Source organism: Monopterus albus, unplaced genomic scaffold (genome assembly GCF_001952655.1).
Source record: "Monopterus albus unplaced genomic scaffold, M_albus_1.0 scaffold44.1, whole genome shotgun sequence".
Lineage (NCBI taxonomy): Eukaryota > Metazoa > Chordata > Actinopteri > Synbranchiformes > Synbranchidae > Monopterus > Monopterus albus.
In genome coordinates, this window is record NW_018127924.1 from 707,409 (window position 1) to 725,697 (window position 18,289).

At 37.3% G+C, this 18,289-nt stretch overlaps 2 protein-coding genes across 5 annotated transcripts in view; one reads left to right on the forward strand and one right to left on the reverse strand.

Annotated features, from left to right (window-relative positions):
- The window catches only part of mybl1 (v-myb avian myeloblastosis viral oncogene homolog-like 1), a 12,009-nt gene extending 9,300 nt beyond the window's left edge, over positions 1–2,709 (reverse strand). For both annotated transcript variants that reach the window (XM_020599954.1, XM_020599953.1), the window contains exons 1-2: positions 2,322–2,709; positions 196–295 (exon numbers count right to left, since the gene is read on the reverse strand). In XM_020599954.1, coding sequence (XP_020455610.1) covers positions 196–295; positions 2,322–2,344 — 123 coding nt within the window. In that variant the 5' untranslated portion in view covers positions 2,345–2,709. The remainder of the gene's footprint in view (positions 1–195; positions 296–2,321) is intronic.
- A 1,514-nt stretch (positions 2,710–4,223) lies between these two features.
- Positions 4,224–17,616, forward strand: sgk3 (serum/glucocorticoid regulated kinase family member 3). 3 transcript variants are annotated; one of them, XM_020600049.1, is made up of 17 exons: positions 4,224–4,536; positions 9,397–9,482; positions 9,567–9,650; positions 9,846–9,918; positions 10,069–10,144; positions 10,345–10,420; positions 10,793–10,842; positions 10,961–11,018; positions 11,380–11,463; positions 11,557–11,688; positions 12,127–12,239; positions 12,897–12,933; positions 13,384–13,470; positions 13,761–13,856; positions 14,088–14,243; positions 14,456–14,545; positions 15,206–17,616. In XM_020600049.1, exons 2-17 carry the CDS (start codon positions 9,405–9,407, stop codon positions 15,374–15,376), a joined length of 1,461 nt encoding a protein of 486 aa, XP_020455705.1. In that variant the 5' UTR covers positions 4,224–4,536; positions 9,397–9,404; the 3' UTR covers positions 15,377–17,616. The 3 variants fall into 3 exon arrangements, with proteins under 3 accessions (XP_020455705.1, XP_020455703.1, XP_020455704.1); XM_020600047.1 differs by having other exon boundaries at positions 9,330–9,482; positions 15,206–17,257; XM_020600048.1 differs by having other exon boundaries at positions 9,333–9,482; positions 15,206–17,257.
- The last annotated feature ends 673 nt before the right edge of the window (positions 17,617–18,289 follow it).

Below are 18,289 nucleotides of genomic sequence, written 5' to 3' on the forward strand. Positions count from 1 at the left end.
CACTGAAGTATCCCTCCTGATACAGTAACAGCAGTGGTTATTTAAACTCCTCTAAGATGCGTGGCGCACACTCAAACACGTTCTTATTTGTAAGAAAAAGTAATAACATGAAGCACAAATTCTGCATTTCACACACTCACTAAACTACACAACTCCCGTGAGTACTGACCTCACGTGTGCCTCTGATAAACTCACCTCATCTCTGGACCATTTCACTTTGCATAGTATCTTTTTATCCTTGCTCTTCTCTTTGCTCTCTGGATCTGTGGAGTGCAGCTCTTCATCCTCATCATTGCTAAAAAATACACATTGCAAATAAGGAGAGGTCAAAATAAGAGCAGATTCATTAATGGAGCCACAATATCTCTTCTACTGTACATACACATTATGGTCTCTAGTGTAAAGTCCATCCTGTCACTGCACAAACTCTCACAGTAAATGATGGCACTAGGAAATGTCACTCAGCTTTAAGCACATTTTTCAAATGAATTTATCAGTTTTAACTAGGTTGGCTTGTTGATGCCATCTTAGATGAGGAAAGACAAAGTGAATTGCTATCTTCCAGCTTCTGATTGGCTAAACACCCCTTCTCTAGGTAATCAGCGGTGGGTAGGGCAGGGATAGTTGGAAAACAAGCAGGGCAGCAGCCCTCCAGAACCGGGACTTGCCACCCCTGCTTTAGAGCAAAGAGAAATGGAGAAATGACTCTGGATCTCAGGCTGAACAGGAAGGAGGGGCATAAAGGAGCTGCAGAAAAGGGGCAATCCCACATCAACAGGTTCTTTCACCTCCAGAGCTGTGTGAGTGTGTATGGAGGAGGTGGTGCCCTTGGGTGTGGTCAGAGGAATAGCAAAACCCTAACCATCCAGTTTTTCAAAAGGTTTCAAATAGACAGACTTATATAACCTCTCTATATCTTGTTTAACATGTTATTTATAATTTAACTTTATTATAATATACTGAAACGGTCTCAGTTATGGTAAAATCAACTGACCACAATGTACCAGCCATCAGTGTTTTCTTCATTTGTAATAGGCTATTTCATTATCAGTCACAGTTAATAGGATATTTAAGACAAAGGATGTGCAGGCATGACCTGTTCTAGTTCCATAAAAAAGAGCCATCCATCTTTTTTCACATGTGAACAAAGGGAGGGGTATGTGGTATGGATGAGACAGCAGAAACATAACTCTTTCTGCCATTATAATCATCAGTAAAGTATCAGCTAACAATCATTTTCACTGTTGACTGATCTGCTGATATTTGTTTTTCAGTAAATTGTTTATCTTTGTTTTCTTTAGTTTGTAAAATGCCAGAAAACAGTGAAAAAAGCCCAAAGAGGTTTACCACAGCCGAAGGTCACATCTTTAGATTGTTTATGTAGTCTGACCAGCTGCTCAAAACCTTAAAGATTTTAAATTTGACAATAACAATCAGGGAAAAAGCAAATCCCCCAAATGCTTTTAATAAACTGGAAGAAATGGCTGAAAAATGACTAAACATTCTTCAGACGTCAGAAATGTTGGCAATTAATTATTATTTCAGCCCTAACTGTAAATAATTATAACATTTGGCAACACATCCTTACTTATTGTGCACCTATAGCTGTTGTCAAGTGTAAACAATGCTCTGCCTTGGTCATTTTGCTTCAAGAGGCCAGTTGTTAATAAAATTGCAAAGTGTTGTGTTTGATATAGATGTTTTTTATTTCTTTTTTTCAGAGAAGACAAAATATGACCTGGAATCGTTTTACTGGAAACTAATCTGACTGACCTGTCACCTTCAGTGAAGTGTTTCCAAGGATGCTGCTGTTACATAACTGCTGTTTGACAATACACTGCGCACCTCCCATGCTTAGTAAAAAATATTATTCAGGCTGTAATCATTCCAACAATGTTGTAAAAGCAACAGTGAAGCCCACGTTTAAAGCATATGTACGGAATTTACGGGCAATAACTTAATCTTCAATTCCGATTACTTCAGTACAATCCTAGTTTACACTGCATATACTTATGCTGCGGCTACAGATAAGGATGCGCTATTAACAGTCACTTATTATGGGTGTATTATAGGTACTTCATTAACTACCATTTATAAATATCGCAGGTGAACCCCTTTACAGTATGACTGTGCAGGTGCACATGCACTGTGCTGTCAGACATGAACGTGTATGTTAATACCCACACTGCGGTTACAGAACACGGATCTAAAACCATTTAGTTTTTTTATTTGAGCCGCATGGGCGCACTATTACTGTGACAAACCGGTTTCTAGTTTGCTGGATAATAACAGAGCATTGTACTATAATTGCTGGCACCTACCTGCGTGATTTCACGTTGTCCATGACAGTCAGAAGGATGATTGAACCCTTTCAAAGACAAACCGGTTTTTGGCAGCTCTCTAAAATCCCACATTAATAGATATGTATCCATAGAAATTGTTGTCAGTCATTACTGGTTTCTTCTGTAATGCCTTAGTATCTAGCTAGCATTATTCGGCTAGCCAGCTAGCTAACTTCATGTACAGTTCACAACATTACACTCTCTCAGTGAAAGTCTTATTTATCGTCAATAACATCTTTCCAAACAAAATCGTCACTACGTCCTCTTCTGCCACTTGTTTCCTAACGGGAAATATGGCAACATAAAAAATGATATTAAGTTGAACAGACTAGTACTCTCCTTCCATGACTTGCTGTACAGACTGTCTTACTCGGCTGTACATCTATTTTTGCGTTATGATTTTTGTCCATCCCGCCGATTCTCGCGCCCAGCCCTCTGCGCAGGCGGCCTCACTTCTGATTGGTCAGAAATAGGGGCTGTGAAAAAAGGCGTCAATACTTGAAACTGATGGGTCAAAAAAAGATTAGAAGTTCGTGTGTGATTGGGTAGAAATTGAACAAGGATTATTTTCACTGGTTGTTAATTTGAGGAGGCGGGCGTTAAGATTGACAGTGTGATATCACCCTCTGCAGCAGAATGGATGTTTTCACTGAAGCGCTAGTGGCTCAAGCTTGGGAGCGAGGACTTTCAGGGGATTCGGGTGGGTCCCAGCTTTAGAGAGTTTATGGGGGTTCCCAACCTCACAGATTAATTGGAGGCAAGCACGATTAATCCAGTCTTCCACGCTATACCCTAATTTATAGTGCCATTTTGTGTTAATATTTAATAACGCGCATTCATAGAAACATCTAGGTGTACTGAACATGGCACAGCATTTTTTAATCAGATGGCGCACATCTACACTGGAATATACTATACTGATTATGCCAACTTATGCTGTTGCTTCATAAGCCTCCGCTCGAACATTAATTACATCAGTGCTGAATCTTGTAAGAGACTGGGACTTAAGGCCTGTGATTCATACAAAGGTATATGCAGAGCATTTAGGCCACAGCATTCAAACGCAGACTGAAATAAACAAAACATTTTTTATCTGACAGGCAGGTCTTGCATAGGCCTATTCACAGTAGATTCTGTAGCTAATTTATATTGTGTTTTGCTGACACCCTGCGGTCAATTCTGGTATTGCACTGTTTATGTGTTTCATAGATATGAAGTGCCAAAGACCATATTTACCACCAAAATGTGTTTTGTTAATATGATATCTCTTCATTTCTACACGTTGTGCCATTTCTTTTAATTTATCATAACGTCTGTAGCTAGTATTCGTCTATTATTCATTAACTAGCAGCGAGGACTCTGGACATAGGCTTTTTATTGAGTATGTGGTACAATGCGTCCGTATAGATTTTGACAACGGACACTATTAAACATAGTTATGCACCACATGTCAGAAATTTCAAACATATTGTTACTTTTTGTTAACCAAAATGACGATTTAGCCCATTTACTTGTCAATAAAAGTAGCATTATATTGAAATACAAAATTCCAAGTGAATCAAAATTAAAAGTACAGCATGTGAAAGGATATCTGTTATCTGTATTGTTGCCTTTACAGGTTTGGTAGAATTTTAATATTATATCTGGCTTATAAGATGATCATATGTTTTGTATATGAAACCTTATTATTATTTTGCAAAGACACAATTGCAGCTGTTGAAGTCTAAAGTGAGTAGAGTAAATTGTACATTTTTTTCTCTCTGAAATGTAGTGGAGCATGAAACTAAAGACAATGAATTTATAAGCAGCATCCATCCACGTGGCAATTTCAAATGTTTCCTTTGGTCAATGTGAAATGTGGTACCGGAAGTGTGCCGGTGATTTATTTTTAAATGCAGCACCGGAAGTGTGCCAAATTTTCGTCTGGCTTGATGGTGGTTGTAGCTGTGCGGTCCTGTGACAATTTTCATTGGAACTTGTGAGGCCAGGAAATACGGATGTTTCCTGCTTCTGCCAGTTGACAGTCGCCCGTGGGCAGCAAGGAAATGCACTTTCATTGTGGGGGTCTGGAGGCGTTTGTCCCGATTATAACGGGCTAAATGTTGGGTTTACGGACAGTTTAAATGTTCGGCGAAACATCCACACTGGAACTAACGTTACGACAATAGATGTAACCGCATCAAAGAACTGTAAGGTACGTGACGTTAATGTAACTAAACTTTACCCTGTTTTCATTCACAGATATATGGTTCTCATTTGTTAACATAGCAGTGGATAGCTTGACTTAGCGTAGAGCTAGCTCTTACATAAAATTAACTTTTCCTATTTGGAAACCACACTGAAAAGTAGGATACTGTAACTGAAGCAGGACAGACTAAACAGTTGCTTTTCTCCGGAATACACACGATAATCTTTGAAAATATGCAATTACATAGTTCACAGTGTTTATTACACATGACAACTTGTTAAAGCATGTCAAGCTTTTTTTCGTGTGTTGGTATTTTGTTTATTTATGTGTGTTTGCGTGTGTGTGTGTGTGTGTGTGTGTGTGTGTATTCAGCTCCTCCCTCCTTTCTCTCGTGTTTTCCCTGCTGTCGGCTGGTGAAGGCATGCGTTTCCTGTTATCCACGTGATCCGTGCTGAAATTTAGAAGCCGAACTTATGAAAGTACACACTTAGCCTCAGGTGAAAATCATAGTGAGGTTACGAAATAGTTCAGCCAAAATAAAACAGAAGTAGGCGAGGCATTTCAGTGATGTGCTCTTATGAAATGGCAGCCACCTCCACAAAATTGCATTCTGACTGTAGAAAATATGTGTCAGGGCTCATAGGCTGGTTGTCCAAATTGGATGTTGATTCATATGCGTGGTATGACTAGTGGCACTGGATAAGTTGGATGACACTACTACATAAAGCCTAGTTAGCAACAAGTGGGGCAAATGCAAATTTCTAGTAACAAGATGCTTTTCTCTGCTGACTACATTTCAACTCTGTTATGAGATGTGGCAGTTCTGTGCTGTAGTTTCTTGATGTAGGAACAAGTCACTATGAAGATCCAGTTTTGTATAACAAGAAAGATATAGGCTTAACAAAGTTATGTAGCTCACTATTTGACAGCTTTATGTCTGTGATAATTGTGGCGTGGGAGTTTATTGTGGACCTGATGTTCAAAGTATTTGCTATGTTGCCTAGATAGAGCATCTAACATTGTGATTTTTAATTTTCTGCAGCTGACAAATCTGTCATCTTGTCACACACCAATTCAGCCCTGTTTCTAAAAGAAAGTCCATTTGCAGAACATGTCCGCAAGCTGTGGGCACGTCTGTCTGGATTCTGAGGTTGCTTGCACACACCAGAGTTGACAGAGTTCATGTCCCTCACAATTCCTCAATCAGAGATATGTCTTTGTTGCATTATAATCTTCATAGCTAGAATAATGTTTGTTAATTCAGTCTTATCCCACTCATAACAGATAAGATTTACATTTGTCTTAACTCTTCAGCTGTATTGTTAAACCTTTTAAGTGAACCTAAACAGATTGTTAACAGATATGTTTGTATTTAATCCTGCTCTTGGTTGCAGCTGACAGGTTTTCTTGTAGTCTTTCTTTTCATGCAGTAAGTTAAAAACACATGTTTATGTGGTTAGCTCCACTGACCAATCTCTGTGTGCATGGGTCTGTGTTTCTGTGTTTATTATCAAGCTTTCACATCAGGCTTACCATTCTGGGGTTCCTTCTGCTTTGTTTTCTTGCTAAAAAAGCTCACACAGCATACACAGCCACTTGCAGAGACAAAATATGTTCACCATCTCTCCACAGGCAGGGATATATGCCCACTGTATTTGTGCCTGTTAGCACAAGTTAAACCATGTTATAGCATGAATGCAAGGCATGATGGGCTTAAACTGTAGCTAGGGAATGCACTTAAATTTAATCTAGTTCCTTTTTCAAACTTATTATTCCTTTCCAAGCTTTGTTTTCCATCCTTGAAACAGACTTCAGTGTCTAGTTGTGGGTGTGCTGGGCACCAGCACTCCGTATGAAGGATTACTGTGTCAGCTGAAAATGTTACGTCGCAATATACAGTTACAGTATACTGTAGGTTATTTCTTCCTTGAGCAAAAATATTTCATGAAAGTTAAAAAGCAGGTTCTACCCTGTGACATATAGAGTTACAAGTAAAAGTCCTGTATAAAAATGTTACTTAAGTGAAAGTATAAAAGTATTTGAATCCAAATATACCTGGAGTATGAAAAGTAAAGGCACTCATTATGCAGAATAGCACCTTACACATGAATATACAGTATATTATATTATTGTGCTATAATTATTTATGTATTATTGTGTACATCACATTTAACGTTGCAGCTGGCAAAGGTGGAACTATTTAACTACCTTATATGCTTATAATTTGAATTACTGCTGGGTAGTTTGTGAATTTTCCACCAGGAATCCACAAAGTCTTTATGATTACAGTGTATATTTTTAATCTGATTGAGAAAATCAACTCAAGTTAGCAAATAAATGAGGTGAAGTAAAAAAGTACAGATACCTAAAAATAGTATTTAAGTACAGTGCTTGAGTAAATGTATTTAGTTACTTTCCACCATGGATGTGAGGCAGCTCAGGGACATGGCCAACCGTTTTGTGCCTACCAAACATAGTTGTAAAAACCTCAGGCTTTAAGAAAACAGAAGGATCCGTTTCCCTCCCAAGTGAATGGTAGAGTCACACCTTTGTATATGTAGCTGATTTTGATTTCTCAAATTGATTGATTGATAGATAGATAGATAGATAGATAGATAGATAGATAGATAGATAGGAGATTGAGTTTTAACTAAATCTGAAATTGTCAAGTAAACAATGGTTTGACCAAGAGAAAACAATCAGAAACTATATTAATATCTGATTTAGTCATTTTTCAACAATAAATACAAAAAATCTGTGCTTCTACCTTCTGAAATTAGTTTTATGTCATTGTAAAATGAATATCTTTGTGTTGTTAAGATGTCACCTTATGTTTGATTCACTGAGAAAATTATAGGCAGACTGCTCCACTGAAAATAAAATGTTAGCCCCAGTTTTGACCAGTGTTTTTACAGTTTCAGTATAAAAGTGACAACAACTGTGAGAAAGGAGATTGTTTAAGCTATTGATCTTATAATTTGCCTTAAGGAGAAAGTGAAACTAAAATAAAGTCACAAGGAGAAACAAAAGAGAAAGCAGCCAGCGGAGAGTAGCGCATGAAGATCCCTCTGGTTGCACGCATGCATTTTAATCAGGTCTTTTGCTGTTCCCTCATCCCAGCATGAGCAGAATGAGATCATTCTTCCAGGATGCGTTCAGGATCAATACGCAGTCAGAGGAAGTTTACCAGAAGCAGGTTTTTCATTTGCTGTGAGCAAACAAGAGTGAGAGTAACAACTACTGCACAAACTAGGATGACCTCGGTGTCATCAAACAATGGACAAGTCAGGGCAGCAGACAAAGAGCTTTGTTGTAAAAGAGACATTAAACAAGTTATGGTGAAGAAAAGGAGACTTGTCTTTGTTATATTTAGTGTTTACTCTACATAAAATCATTTTATATCATATCCTCAGTTCAGCTGAATACAGGAGATGACATAGATCACAACTGTTATTCACTTATTAGAGTCTTTGCAATATTAGTAAACCTTTCCCTCCTTCGTCACTTTTAGATAACTGAGGTCTTGACCTTTTGTTACTAGACTTGTCAGGGGAAGGAGTCTTTTACACTGCAGCAGTGAGCTTTATTTTAAACACTGGGAACACAACTTTGGCAGTCTTACTCTTAATCTATTGTGTAACTCCAGCTTCAGAAACTCCTGGAAGGTCATTTAAAAATACCCTCGTACTGACCAGAACAAGTGAGAATGTCACAAACCCAGCATGTGTGAGAGAACTAGTGTGTGAGCGTGAATGAGCGTAGGCTTGTGTTGACATGTTAGAGAGGATGTATTTGAGATGAATGCATGTGGAAGAGACTTATTTCTCATGTAAGAGTGATGTCATTTTGATTTTACCGCACTGGGATACCTAACACATTACCTTAATTCTGCTCACAAGTCTTTGTTTTCCCGTCTCATCCGCAGTTGGAATTATTATATACTTGCAGCCATAGATGTATCACCATTACTCAGGTGATATTTATTTGTGTTAGTGTTTTTTTGGTGAATAAGTAGATGAGGGGGAGGATGTGATGTTCATGCTCAAAGGAAGGAGTGAGTTAAGGAGGAGGGAGCCTGCCTGCTGTCATGATGCAGCTCATTGTCTTGCAACAATCTCTACTCTTTAAGAAGTTTCAACCAGAAATGCTATCAAATGGAAAAATAGATATATATTTTAAGTCAGCAGTTGATGATGTTTCAATTGATGCTCGTGTGCCAACGTCTTTAAATTTCTCCAGCTGTATCCCAAAGAAAAGGTATTTTATTCTTGGCAGAGGAAAACAAGAGTATTAAGACCAACATGATGTAACAACTTCAGATCATATAGTAACATTCCAAAGAGTTACCACTGCAGTTGTGCTGCATGCTAAATCCCATTTATGATAAGATGCTCTTAGGCAAACATCTCAATAAATGGCTGTTCAAAAAGACCTCTAGTGGTTAGTTTTATTTTTTACTCCTTAATACACACTAGGGCACTAATACACTACCGATACACAAGGGTCATTTCCTAAAGGCAAGCCTCTAGTAGCCAGCTGATCTTTTTGTATAACAGATGAGCACAGTTTGTTACAAACAACAGAGCTGCATTGTAGCTCAAGCATCAAATAAATACCTCACAACACTACTGAAGAATGGAATTAATAAATCACATGAAATGTTTATGTACAGTAGCTGTAGTTGAGGACAAACTTTCATTTTGTGTAGGCTTCCTAAACACTGTGGGCTGAAATGTGTAGACAGAACAACACCAGTTTCACTTCCCAGATGTCTCTTTGTTCTCTTCTCTCTTCTGCAGCAGTGACTCAGACTGAGGATGGCTCAGTTGTATACTTGAATGACATTGCACCTTTGAATGCCGACAGCCCTTAAGATGGAGAAGCGGTCCAGTCTCCCCAGTGTCAGCATACCTTGCCACGATGAGCAGAGGGACAAGAACAAGCGTTTCACAGTGCGTGCAAAAGTGATTTTTATTAATGATCAGCTGGCATTTCTGAGTCAAATGAAATCATGGACTTTCTTTGCCTTTTTCCAGGTTTACAAAGTGATGGTCTCTGTTGGACGGCAGGAATGGTTTGTCTTCAGGCGATATGCAGAGTTTGATAAGCTTTACAATACAGTGAGTCTGAGCGCATTGTCGTTATGATTTCACAGCACTGAGATACCTAACACATTACCATAATTGTGTACACAAGCTTTCCTGTGTCTTTTGTGTCATGCTGTTTACATTAACATTTGAAATTATTATATGCATGTAGCCATAGATGTTCCCTTAGCCATTGGATCATATTTTCTGTTGCTCTTCTTGATGCAGTTAAAGAAACGCTTTCCATCTATGAACTTGAAAATTCCAGCCAAGAGGATTTTTGGGGATAATTTTGACCCTGGTAAGTGTCAGATCCTTACACCATAATTCACACACATCCAGACAGAAGCACAGTTCACATGTTTAAAACATAAATGCAGTTTTTCTTTCTGTTTGTGGCCTTGAGCGCACTATTTTCTTCTGTAACTCAATAAATGCGTCCATTCAATAGAATTCCTCAAGCAAAGAAGAGCAGGCTTACATGAATTCATCAAACGAATTGTGTCACATCCTCAGCTTTGCACCCAGTAAGTGCTGCTTATCATTATATTACTGATTATTCAGATGAATTGCTTCAGTGGTGTGAATCCCATAGTCTAATGAGATCAGATTTATTTAGCAGTGCTTGACATGAATTTGATTAAAAAAAATGTTTTAAGTACTGCTCTGTTATGCTTTACTGGTAACTTTATTTCTTTTATTTACTGGTTGTTCTTATGTTTTACAGTCCAGATGTGAGGACCTTTCTACATATGGACATAATGCAGAGCTGTTTAGATGCATCTGATGATGAAGATGACAAAGTAAGGAGCTGATCAAGCAAGTTTGTAAAATTTTGATGAGTGAATTCATGTTTTTCATATCTAGTTTTGTTTTCCGACTGGTTACATCATATCCAGTTGATGTGCTGTATAGTCCAGATAGGGTGTGGTAGCTAGGGTCTCCACCTCTGTTTGTCATTACGTCCAGGGTGTGTGTTTGTTATCTAAACTCAAAATAAATACAGATAATTAACGAAGCTGCCATACTTTGTTACTGTAGCGCAGATAAAGAACTCAGTTCTTTGAGTCAGGACCTGCCCTTCTTGTGAATCTGTGTTTAGTTTATCTCGGTTTTAGCCTTTAGTTACATCTGGGCAACTAATATAGATAACGTTTTCTCTGCTTTTTTGACAGAGCAATTCTACCTCCGGTGACATTAACCTGGGACCCTCTGGAAATCCACAGTATGTTCTCTATTTGCTGCAATTAAAACAAAGCCTAATGGTTTTTTATAAAGCTTTTGTTCAATTTTTTTTATAAAATGTATTGGTGAAATCAGTCTTCTGTCATTTTTTATTTTAGTGCCAAGCCCACAGACTTTGACTTTTTAAAAGTCATAGGAAAGGGGAGTTTTGGAAAGGTATGTATGTGAACAGTGCAATACTGGGAACTACAGTTGTTTTCATTTCAAGTCGAGATGTAAATGTGTCACTCTCTTGATGTAGATAAAATGTTGTCTTTTTTGTAATAGTTTAATTGGAAAGTTGTTTCACAAGTTGACCTTTTACAATTATGTGGGGTGATATGTTTTTGTTATGCTTATATTATAGAACTTGAACTTTTTGAAATGTTTCTGATGTGCTTTTGTATTGAGGTAGTAACAACTCTTAGTTCTGCATGTGTTGACCTTTCCGTATAAGAAGTGAGACTCTAATTGGGAATGGCTGTGGTTTACATTATTGATGCAATGCTCAACATCCTGTTTCTCCCCTGTGATGCAGGTTTTCCTTGCAAAACAAAAGCAAGATGCAAAGTATTATGCAGTCAAAGTCTTGCAGAAAAAGGTCATTATAAACAGAAAAGAGGTAATTTTATAATCAGAAATGACCCTATCCATATTTCAGGCATGTGTACACAAATTGTAGAACTCCTCGTAAAACTGCCCTTTTTTGTTTTAGCAAAAACACATCATGGCAGAGCGCAATGTACTGCTGAAGAATGTGAAACACCCTTTCCTGGTTGGGCTTCATTATTCCTTTCAGACTGCAGACAAGTTATACTTTGTTTTGGATTTCATCAATGGAGGAGAAGTGAGTTGTTTCAGTTTTGTGAATAATGCATTCACACAAATGAGTCACAAGGTCAAGAAAAGCTGAGAATGCCAGATATACAGGAAGTATGTAATAAACAGCTTAATACAGTTCCTCGGGGCAGCACTGTACAGGAGCTGAGATCACATGGCTCTGAGTGTGACTTCCTCTGTGATCTTCTTTTTTTAAAGCTGCTGTTGGTGAATGACTCTGTGAGAATGACTAACTACAATCTGTATCAGAGTAAATGAACAAGATGACTACAAAGATCTAAGATTAGGATCAGGATTTAGTATTTAGGATTAGTATTTCCACTGTTAATACAGTATCATATAGATAAAGGTGGATAATCATTTCATTTTACAATAATCTGGCCAAGTAATGTTAACATGATACTGTATATTTAATTATTAATCCACTGGAAACTTTGCATTTCAGCTGTTCTTCCACCTTCAAAAAGAACGGACCTTTCCAGAGCCCAGAGCAAAGTTCTACATAGCTGAAATGGCAAGTGCACTGGGATATCTGCACTCTCTCAATATTGTTTACAGGTATGATGGAGGTTCATTTAAGTTACCACATGTTTAGTATTACATGTATGAAGTGCTCTTAATGATCAATCTAAAATCTGACCTTTTAATCATTGCACGTGTCTAGAAAACATGAGGATGTTTTTTTTTTGTCATTTGTAAAATGTTTTGTGGACATTGATGCCATCAAATTTAAAATGTCTAACACTGAAGATAAAGTACATATGTGTGCTAAATGTTGGTCTCCATGCCTACCGTTACAGACATGAAGAGCATGTCCTCAGTACTGATTGGGGGGTTTGGGCTTTAATGACCTGAAAGCAAACCTTCGTTCTAAAATTACACACCAATTCTTAGAATTTTGAAAGCTTCATGTAGACAGATGACATGCACAGACATATACTTTCTATCTGAATATTTAAATGAAAATATATATGATACAGCATATGTGTGGTAAATGTTGGTCTCACTCACATGATAGCATGTTCTTAGAGCCACGCCTACCGTTACAGACATGAAGAGCATATTTAAATGAAAATATATATGATACAAAAACATTAAGAAAATTAAACATTGTTTTTGTGGCAGTTCATCAAACATTTCTCAGGAATCTAGGGTTGCAGCGGTGCTTCCAAGTCCTGTAACTGGATTTCATTGATATGAATTTGTTTTGTCTAGAGACCTGAAACCAGAGAACATCCTCCTTGACTATGAAGTGAGTATTCCTGTTTAACCAAATACACTGCTGTGTAGCTGACATGTAATCACTATAACAATAATTATAGTAAATATGCAGCGCCCATTTTGATCAAGTTAGATATCAAAGTGAGATTACAATACTCATTTAAGTGGATGGAACTATAGTGCTGCTGTTTTATTACATATAACCAGAACATACAGCATTCTTTTCCAGTTTTATTTGTAGCATCAGTGAACAACACTGTAATTTCCAGTTCCAGCTGGACAGAGTGCCTGTGACTGGATTAGGTTATACTAATGATTTTCCTGCTTGGCCTTATTGAGAAAGTGAGAGAGCAGTGGGACTATCTGAGCTGCATGGTAGCCAACATTCCTGGGCAACAATAGTACCTTCATTTCCTGGGGATAATGAGCTGCTTGTGTGGTACATGTTGCCTAAAAATGTGCCTGTGTCCTCTCTTTAAAGGGGCATATCGTCTTGACGGACTTTGGATTGTGCAAGGAAGGCATTTCCCGGACAGATACCACCAATACATTTTGTGGAACACCTGAGGTATGAGTATTTCCTCATCTGCTTACTACCAGTTTTGCACCAGGCTGTTCCAAAGAAGTCTCACCTTCAGTGTCAAAAATAATAATCACTAACTGCCTTTGGAATAAAATGTGGTTAATCATTTAACAAGTATGAGTGTATTCCAACTTTGTTGGTGTGGGACAATCACTTTTCCATAATTGAAAGTAGACTTCTACAAAAATAGTAGCTGATATACTTTAAAATGTATTTTAAAGCAGAAGTGAAATGTCAGAGTTCATGTTAAATTGCTTGTGTGCTTCTTCGACCAGTACTTGGCTCCAGAGGTCCTGAGAAAACAGCCGTATGACAACACGGTAGACTGGTGGTGTCTGGGTTCAGTGCTTTATGAGATGCTCTTTGGCCTGGTGAGTTTGTACTTTAAGCCCCGCCCCCCACCCCCTCCATGTTGTACTTAGTCTTGTAGTACACAACAAAACAGTAATTGCTTAGCAGACAAAGATTTCTGGTTGCACCGCTGGACTGCAGTAATGTTGACCATTTAATTTATGGCTAAATGTTAAGAGCCCCTCATTGTACTGTCACACTCACTTAGGTGCCTCCACTTAATGTGTTTTTTTTTTGTCCTGGTATCCTAGCCACCATTTTACAGCAGGGACACACATGAGATGTATGACAACATCCTCCATAAGCCGCTGGCAATGCGTAATGGGGCTTCCAGCACAGCTTGGTCTCTCCTCCAGGGCCTGCTGGAGAAGGATGGCAGATGCAGGCTGGGGTCCACGGATGACTTTGTGAGTAGGATCATTTAAGTCACTGTCCACATACAGATACTATATGTAGAGCAGAGTTTCCTGTGTTTGAGCCCCCTCTGGTCCCCAATCTGTGTACACCATGTCACTCCTTCTAAAGTGTGACAGTTTAAAGTTGGTGATGATTATTTTCTACTAGCTTACTGTTAAGACAAAATCATTTTTAGGTTACTAATATTTAATTTTATTCACAGAATGAGATCAAAGCACACAGCTTCTTTTCCACCATCAAATGGGATGACCTTGAGCAAAAGAAGATCCCTCCCCCATTCACACCCAAACTGGTAAGTGTTTTATTTTGCTTAGTAATTAGAACTGTAGTAGAAGTATTTTGATGACTGTACCCCACACTAGAAAGGTATATCATAACTCACATTACTTTTGAAGTTCAGACTTAGAAAAAGTTATATATTGTATTTAGACTGTACTTAGCTTTAACAAAGGTCACTTGTATGTATCCAGATCATACACAATTTAGAATTTAGTTTTAATAAAGAGACAATATTACAGTTTATATTTTAGTTCATTTAAAATGTAGTCAGCATGGTCCACCCACACAGGTGTCTCTTCTCTTGGGTTGTGTACAGATTGCCCTACATCAACCTGAGCAGAGATCTAATCAGACTAAATAACTTAAAACTTTTTGGACATGCAGGGATTTTAAGATTTTACTTAGCATTTTATAGTGTGTCTAGGTCTCGCTGCTTGTAATTTACAGATCTTCTATGCTATGACTTGGATCACAGCCTGAGAATCTTTGACTGGGCAATTCTGGCTACTCCATTTGCCTAAAACAGAGTAGAAAGGGTAAAAGGCTGTGAAAAGCCTTGCCTGAGGAACCACCTTTTATGAACACGTGTGAATTTTGTTTTGTACTTGTTCCAATAATTACCACACAAATAATGGTAGTATTTCACATCTTTTCCTTGTGCTTTTTTTTGCAGAGCTCTTTCAATGATATTTCAAACTTCGATCCCGAGTTCACAGATGAGGTGGTCCCTGACTCTGTCTGTTGGTCTCAAGAACATTCCATAGTCAACGCCAGTGTAATGGAGGCTGATGATGCCTTCGTGGGCTTCTCTTATGCCCCGCCTTCTGATGACTCTTTCCAATGAGACATTCACAATGAAGTTCTCAATTCCCTTAAACATTGCAACTTCTTTTGATTAAAGGGAAGAAATTGATGCCATGGATGAACTTGTTCTGTGAAGCCAAAGCAAGCAGCTGAGAGGAAACTGAGCAAAGCGTGGAACAAAGCGTGCCAGAAAAGTCTTTTTAATCTATTTGTATTTATGTAAATATAACAGATATTTTAAAGAATGAAAGTCAGTTGTTTGCTATTAATGCAATTTCTTATTTTCTAAAGTGAGCATTTATAAAGCCTTAATTCGACCCTTAAATAAAATCAGTAAGTAGTTTTCAGAAAAACCTGAGAAATTCACCGGATTTAAAATTACACCATTTGGCTGAAAGATGGAAGTGTTTATCTAGTTACTGTAAAGATAATCTCATGTATCCTATTCCTATGAACTAAAATGGAAATATGGATTACTTAAGAGACTATTGAATAGCATCTTGGTTTATAGGTCGCATTTGTTGAAAACAAGTCCTCTATATCTTCAGTTACCTTTTAGTTTCTTTGCTAGTACTGTCTGTGTTTATGCTGTTCTTTGCTTTAAGACATTTATTCGTAATTGCAGTAATTAAAAATCCACAAGGCCTGTACTAAAATTAAAAAATGTCATGAGTTGTCCAGTTTATACAATTCTATACTTGTTAGGCTATGTACAATTTGTCATCACTTCCTGATCTTGCTGCTCTGAGTGGTTACTGTGGCATGTCACATGCAACAAAAAATATTAAGAGTAGTTAAACGCAGTCATGCTAGACTATACTAAAACCAAAGGCATTGATAAACAAAGCTCTGCTGGGGCACAGACCCTTCATTAGTCAAATCAACTTTCTTGAAACTACTGGTAAAAAGTTAAAAATGTAGAGATATTAATCTTTACAAAAATATTTCATAGATTATCAACATGTAAAGGTCTGGTCTTATACATTTCTTTGCATTTTTCAATAAGTAATTTGTCAAACAGCCCCAGTTTGTCCATCAACAAATTGTGAATTTAAAAGTAATCATGTTTTGTAACTGAAAGCCACAAAACATGTCAATTGTCCAATTACTCTGAAATTGTATTGTGCAATGGGTAGCGGGTGGTTACACACCTGTCTCCATAGAGCTCCCTGCACACACCTCTTTCTTCACACTTTCCCTTCCTGCCTCAGGTTCACCAGTTTGTTAAATGTCTATAAAACAAACATTTGGACCGTATGACAAGAGCTTCAGACATGTTGTAGGCAATTCATGAAATGCAGAATGAAGTCGATTAACATAGCCCACTACGTGTGATGTACACAGCCCATCCACTTTTAGGTACACTTGTACAATTGTATGCATTTCAAGACAACACTTTCACCTTAACATCTGGGTTTATGAAGTACACCACCACCTTTAACAATTGAATTTATACATTTAATTTCACCAGAAACAAACATTGTGATCTTCATAAACATGTTAAAATTCCAATCGTGTTATTAAGACAACTCCTAGAGAAACTACCAGCATACTGGTATCTTTTTTTTTTTTTTTTTTTTTAAACAATCTTGATGTCTTGGTCTATGATGGCTATATGTAAATAAGTATACGCTATGGTGGCAAAATAATCTTAGACAACCAGCAGGAACCCAGTGTTAAGGATGACATTTAATATTGCATTTCTACTTAGGGCAAATTTACCAGGCAAAGTTAACATTCAAGCAATTCATGTTTTTGCCTTTTTGTCATGAAAGATAAACCAAATAAGCCTGTTAAGTAGTGGGTCTACTGGTGTGAGGAGACTTCACGTTATGAAAATAGATTCTGGGGCAAAGTTGTAGGTTTATTCTAAATAAAATCAGCCTATATAAATGACCTTAGCAGTTTGACTCTTGTTGCTCCTGATTTCCTAGCTGTATCCACTAGAGGGTGTTGGGACATAAGCACATAGCTTCTATTGTTTTAATGTTTGAGCCCAAACTCATCTATAGGGGAGCAACTAATTAGGTTCAATTTAGTTTTCTTATTTAATAGATTAACTGATCCAAAAGCCTTTTAAGATCAACAGTCCAAAATTGAAAGTTTGTCAACTGTTTAGTTCATCATTAAAGTGTAAGACAGATGACACCTAGGGCAACTATCAGATTCCCAGTAGTAAAACAATGACAAAGCAGCAGGAACCCAATGTTAGAGATGATTTAATGTATTTACTCACAGCAAATTTAACAGAAGACTCAGGAAATGTTTTGTTTGTTTCTACACTGTAAGACCGGATAAGTTGACTTTACTTTAAAAAATTTGTGGAAACCCACTGCCTTAAAAAAGTAAGTAAAATGAAATGAAAGATTGAGTGCATTAAACTTAAATGCTTGAGTAGAACAGACTAAATTGCCAGTTGATTTAACTTAACATATTTCACAATATCAACTGATCTGCATAATTATTACACTTAATATTTTAAGTTCACTGCACTAAATTGCCAAGTTGATTTAACTTAACATATTTCACAATATAAACTGATTTGTATAATTATTACACTTAATATGTTAAGTTCATTACAATAAATTCCAAGTTGATTTGATTCAAAATTTGCAATATTAATTTCCTTGCCCATTTAGCCAAGTTAATATCTTCAAAATGTGTACAATTATTTCTGTCTTCAACATGTTACACATGAAAAGACAGGAAGGAAATAGACAGGAAATGAAAATGACAAAGTGAAATTCTTTTTCTGTTTTTTTTTTTGACTTATGAAGTTTCCGCTTAAAAATACAACATTTAAGTCAAGGTACATAATTCCTTGCCTTAAAACTTTCAGGTTTTAATATTACAATATTATGGTAAATGGACTGTATTTATATAGCACATTTTTTCCACAGTGTGTTGCACTGGCCAAAGCGCTTTAGAGGAGATGATACACAACTTACACACA

What these genes read in the sequence shown, in the direction of transcription:
- sgk3 (XM_020600047.1), top strand. Translation starts at nt 9,387, where the DNA reads ATGCCGACAGCCCTTAAGATGGAGAAGCGGTCCAGTCTCCCCAGTGTC. An exon ending in CTGATGATGAAGATGACAAA is followed by an intron (nt 10,421 to 10,792) that starts GTAAGGAGCTGA and finishes CTTTTTTGACAG; the next exon opens with AGCAATTCTACCTCCGGTGA. An exon ending in GAAAGGGGAGTTTTGGAAAG is followed by an intron (nt 11,019 to 11,379) that starts GTATGTATGTGA and finishes CCTGTGATGCAG; the next exon opens with GTTTTCCTTGCAAAACAAAA.